At 37.8% G+C, this 5,279-nt stretch overlaps 1 protein-coding gene across 1 annotated transcript; it reads right to left on the minus strand.

Moving 5' to 3' along the window:
* Window positions 1-1,778: 1,778 nt before the first annotated feature.
* On the minus strand, window positions 1,779-4,804 carry LOC131080107 (uncharacterized). Its single transcript, XM_058018203.2, has 5 exons — window positions 4,393-4,804; window positions 3,264-3,386; window positions 3,075-3,165; window positions 2,829-2,944; window positions 1,779-2,514 (listed from the first exon to the last, which is right to left on the minus strand). Exons 1-5 carry the CDS (start codon window positions 4,660-4,662, stop codon window positions 2,275-2,277), a joined length of 840 nt encoding a protein of 279 aa, XP_057874186.2. The 5' UTR covers window positions 4,663-4,804; the 3' UTR covers window positions 1,779-2,274.
* Window positions 4,805-5,279: the final 475 nt, after the last annotated feature.

Genomic DNA, 5,279 nt, shown 5'->3' on the forward strand with positions numbered 1-5,279 from the left:
AGATAGACCCTGATTTGAGAACCTTAATTTCTGGGAACAAAAAAACCTCCAAAGATGATTGAAAGAGAAAGCGTGTCTTTTGAAGAAAATGTAAATGTAAGGACAAAGCATGTAAAGTGGTCATAGACAGTGGATCTATTAATGGTTGATAAATTATTGTTTGCTTGTATTCCAAAAGGTAACTCCTATAAGGTTTATTAGTTAAAGAAGAATCATAGTGTGCTTGTGAATAAATCTTGTCTTGTTGTTTTCAAAATTGGTACATATGAGGATGAAGTGCTCTGTGATGTGGTGTCCATACATGCATGTCATTTGTTGTTGGGTAGGAATACATATGAGATTCAACATTCAGAAAGGAAAAATATCCTAAAACTGTGGGAGTGTTATTGTTATCTCTTCTAGTGGAAGCTAGATTTGAGCTTCTAGAGAAAAATGGAATTTTGTATCAACTAAGAAGGAAGTCGAAGACGAATTTGGAAGCAAAAGAAACAAATGATTTGAAAATTGAGGTACAACCAAAATTTGATGTGGACAATTGCAAGGACATAGGTGAATCTCAAAAGGTAGTTGTTGAAGTTTCTAATTGATTGTAATAGGGTTGAAGGGAATACTGAAATGTGAAGATATGAGCATGATCATAAGATATCTTCCATGGATGTGAAAAAAAACTTGATTAAAAATGACTGCCTAACTCAATATGAGAGCAATGATGTTAAGTGTGATTGGAATTATGCAAAAAAATTCTAATCCATTAGTGATTATTCTATGGATTCTAGATTAGAGGCTTTGCATAATTTTATTGATCCGACTAAAAGAAGGGAATCGGCGCTGGACTCCTCACTCCAAGAGGGTGGGGTTGGAAGTTTTGGAAATGGCTCAAAATTGCATCAAGGACTCCCACGAAAATACTTTGATGACAAGCCTACTGATAGGTATGTTCCCTCATTTTGGTGGCAATGTTGTCTGTTTCTTTTGAACCAAAAAGTTCAAATTTCTTCGAAGATGGAAAATTAGTGTAATTGATGATTAATTAATGGGTTCCCACTACTCTTTTTTAGGCTGTTCATAGTTATTGAGTTGTAAATGTCAAAAATAGCAGTTCGTCTTTTTTTTTGTGGGGGGAGGGGGGTCGTCTTTTGTGGATCCTTCTTGAGGAGATTTTTATTTTGTGTTGTTATGGTGAAAAAAGAAAAGATTTCAATCTGTACCTAATTATTATCTGGGAGAGGTTTTCTGGGATTAGTATTTTTATTTTTGCTTAATGAAAAACCAGTCAATATTATTGTCTATGTTTCCTTGATCTTGTAATATATATTCTGATTCCATGAATCTGGATTTTGTTTTGATATCTTACACCTTTTATTTCCAGAAAATTATGATTACATTAATGACAAATACTGAACAGTGTTACTGAGACTTGCATGCAAAGAACAGAGGTTCAATCCGCATCATCAAAGATTGCATTAATATCGTTCCTTGTCTTTCTTCACTTGTTGCCACTTAACAGTTGCATTCAAACTAAACTATTTTCAATTCCATGCTAGGCCGGTTGTTAAGGAGCATGAGATTGATAGAATTCATCTTTCTACCATTTGTTTAGAGATGTAAACCACACATACAGATCATATGATCATAGACCACTCTTCAACCTTGTTCGAACAAAGCTAATGGTATGAATCGAGCCGAACCCCCCATTATAACTTATAATCAATCTCAGGGCAATCCAAGATACAAAAACAATAATACACCCAACTCCAAGTCATTCTTAGAGGCCTCCAAACATCAAAAGCTGAAGTTTGCATTTTATGAAGTTAAATGGTTATCGAAACACTTGTTGCACTACTTAAGGCCTCGGTACCTAATGCACGTATGGCTCTCTATGGCATCCAAAATTTAAAGAAATGGAAGATATAATAGTGGTTTCAAAATACCTCTGCATGGCACAATAAGAGCTATGAAGAGCTCATATACTAGGTTGACAAATTAAACTGCAGTGATCAGGGTACGACTGCACTGATGACAATAATAGAGACCTGCCAAAATCCAGCTTATATTGTGATGCCTGCATCTGTTAAAACAGTGCTTAAACTTGACTCAAACATGTGCTTTCTGTACGAGAAATTTCAACAAGCTATCCAGGTTGGATCTGATAAGAAGATAGATTATGAAAAAAATGAGTTGAAAACATTCATTTTTCTTCTATTCTTGGATTTGATTTGTTAACAATTGGCTATAGAGAGTAAACCAAGCCATGCCAATCAAATGCACTATGGATCATTGAGATTGTAACTGGGCTGCTGCCCTGGCGGCAGCCCTTTCCAAAGCCTTTTGTTTGTTAGCTTCCATGCGTGATTTTTGTTCTTCGGAAATCTGTGTCTGACTCGTTTGTGTATGTGCATCATTCCCCGGTGGTTGGATGCCCTGTTCCTCTCGAGTATTCAAAGTGGGTGATGACTGACGTACTGACTGACTGGCAACATCAGCATCTGGAACAATCTTTGAAGATGCTGCCTCCTGCAAAGACATGAACGCTAACCAGCATGAAAAGACCATTACCCTATAAGCTGGTGCATGTACCAGGAGGCTTAAATTTTACAGAAGTTTACTCCTAACTAAAGGCTACCTATTGTATTTTCTAAACAAACAAAATACGTTGTTTGTCAAGCAAATATAAATTGAAAAAAGGCTACTCGATCTTTAGACCCCTAACTCTTGTTCGCGTCATTATATTATTGTGTTCTTTGTGTGCGTAATTGAGTTCATCAAGACCTTTAAGCATAACTTAAGGAAAAAATCAATCAATTACAATTTGCAGTTTGTCGATTTACCTCTCCCGTTGCCTGCCTGTAGAGTTCATCAAATAAGTCCTCCTCAATAATATCATCTTCAGCAACAACTTTATCTTGCTCCGCTTCAAATCCAACTTCACCATCTACCATGTCATCTGGAAAACCGAAATTAATTTTGTTTAGTGGGGTTTCTAGTAGCTCTGAAAATTTGATCAAAATGCCACAACAACAATTTGGACAAATTTAGAGGAACTCCGTCTTATTTAATGAAATAAATGAACCAACCAAATGCAGGAATTGGCTCAGTAGGAGGCTCGTGCAAAGTTTTGGGATTCTCCCCGTTGGCTACCCTTTCTCTCAGCTCTCGGATGCAAGTCTGAAAGGGCACACAAAATTGGCATAATCAGCATTATTTTTAAGGGCTTTATTTTATATCAAGTGAAAGGCAGAGACGAAGAAGACAAGGATACATACCCTAACGCGTTTGGTGCAGCCAACCTTCTCAACTTTGTCCACAAAGTAGGGGAACGAGACAGAAGGCAACATGAGTGAGTGCCAATGAATATAGGCCTCCATCAAGTTCCCCAGATCCGTTACCTGCATTGGACAAAACCAGATCTAAACACAAAATACAGTGAATGAAAAAAATAGAGCAAGAAAGTTAAGGCATCCAAAGGGTTCAGGTATATGCTTGTTAAATCGCCCACACTGCAATAATGAAGCCCGTGAAGAGGGCTGGTTCATATCCTCACACTTAAATGAGATGACTAATACAGAAAAATGGTTGAAATCTCCACAGATCAATAAGACAGCCCATTAAGAAGGCTGGTTCAAATAATCACACTGCAGTAAGATGACCTACAAGTTGAATTGGTGGAAATCCCTACACCGCGGTGAGATGAACTTCAAGGTGAATTGACTGAAATTCCCAAGCAACAATAAGGCATCACACAAGGAGAGCTGGTTCAAATCCGAACACTGCAGCGAGAGGCTATACAAGGAGAACTGGTTTAAAATTCTACACCACAACAGGGCAGCACATGACGAGCTGATTCAAATCTTCACAATAAGGTGATTTTGCCTACAGGGATGAATGATAAAAATTTCTATACGACAATAAGGCAACGTTTAAGGAGGACTAATTCAAACCCTCGCCCTGCAATGATATGGCCTAGAAGGAGAATTGATTAAAATTCCGACACAGTAATAAGGTAGCCCATGAGAAAGGCTGTTTTGATTCCTCGAGCAGCAGTGAAGTAGGCTACAAAAGGAATTACTTGAAACCCCACAAAACAATAAGTAGCCCATAAGGAGAGTTGATTCAAATCCTCACACTGTAGTAAGACTGTCAACGATGAGAATTGGTTGAAATCTCCACAATGCATAAGGCGGCCCACAAGGGCATTTTAGCAGCTTATGGATTACTTTTTCTGGGTTATGTAAATTAGGAGAAGTTGATCGCTTGGTGAGAGGATTTGAGGCAGTCAGACTGTGATTTGAATCTGGACCAGCTAGGATGTAATTTATGGGGTATTGATATATGGGTTCACAAAAACAAACAAATTTTAAAACAAAAATGAAAACCAGTGGGAATGGAAAGAACCTCGTGACCACGACCCTTAATCTGAACCATGCGAGGGATGTGCTCAAGAACATAGCCGAGACCTTCATTGGAGAGGAGGAGATCTGGAGTGATCGTCCGGCGAATTTTTTTCTTCACCTTGGGAGCTTGTGCCGGCTTCTCTGCTACAACAGCCTGCTTCCCTTGCCCTACATTGTCTGAAGTAGAGAAAGGGCAATCTCTGGACCAATGCCCTGCCCTTCCACACTTGTAACAACCTGTTGCAGGTGCAGATCCACTCTTCTTCTCCATGGCCTCTTTCCTGTCTTCTCTTCTTCCTACTTACTGTGTATCGGCCATATGCTTCTGTTCTCCTTTATGGCGGGAAACTTTATTTTGTTATTGTGAGCAACTAAAAATCACTTGGGATTGGGATATCAAATGTGAATGAGTTATTTTGCCGACATGTAATGAGGAAAATTCAATAGCCTATACATATCTTTGTGTTTTGGGGTGCATTATAGGGAATGATACTAATAGTGGTTATAGCTAATTTTATATATGTAAATGGTATATCAAATTTTAATGATTATTTTTAATGTGATTCAAGAGCTTATAGCTATTATTTTAGCTTCTAAATAGTTATGAGGATGAGGAGGATTAGTTATGCATGCAAGGGTCAAAAAGTGGTCATTTTGAGGTGATACATATTCTCTATTGTCCCATTAACAGTTCAGTTGCACAGTTCTTCTAATTAGTAACTTTTTCTCAACTAATGCATATATAAGTGGGTGGCTATTACCGAGTGGATGATTTTTTATTGGGCTTTTGATTAGCAATTTGTAATGAATGGTTATTGGAACATGGGCGATAATTAGGCCAGTTCCTCTAAGTAGATTGAAAAATGGATAACGAGTTTGGTTTATAAT

The sequence above is a fragment of the Cryptomeria japonica genome, chromosome 11 (assembly GCF_030272615.1).
Source record: "Cryptomeria japonica chromosome 11, Sugi_1.0, whole genome shotgun sequence".
NCBI lineage: Eukaryota > Viridiplantae > Streptophyta > Pinopsida > Cupressales > Cupressaceae > Cryptomeria > Cryptomeria japonica.

Excerpts from the sequence above, each read along its gene's own strand:
- LOC131080107 (XM_058018203.2), bottom strand. The coding sequence starts at position 4,662 with ATGGAGAAGAAGAGTGGATCTGCACCTGCAACAGGTTGTTACAAGTGT. Across the intron at positions 3,166-3,263 it reads GCTGCACCAAACGCGTTAGG|ACTTGCATCCGAGAGCTGAG; the intron begins GTATGTATCCTT and ends GTGCCCTTTCAG. Across the intron at positions 2,945-3,074 it reads TGAGCCAATTCCTGCATTTG|ATGACATGGTAGATGGTGAA; the intron begins GTTGGTTCATTT and ends TCGGTTTTCCAG.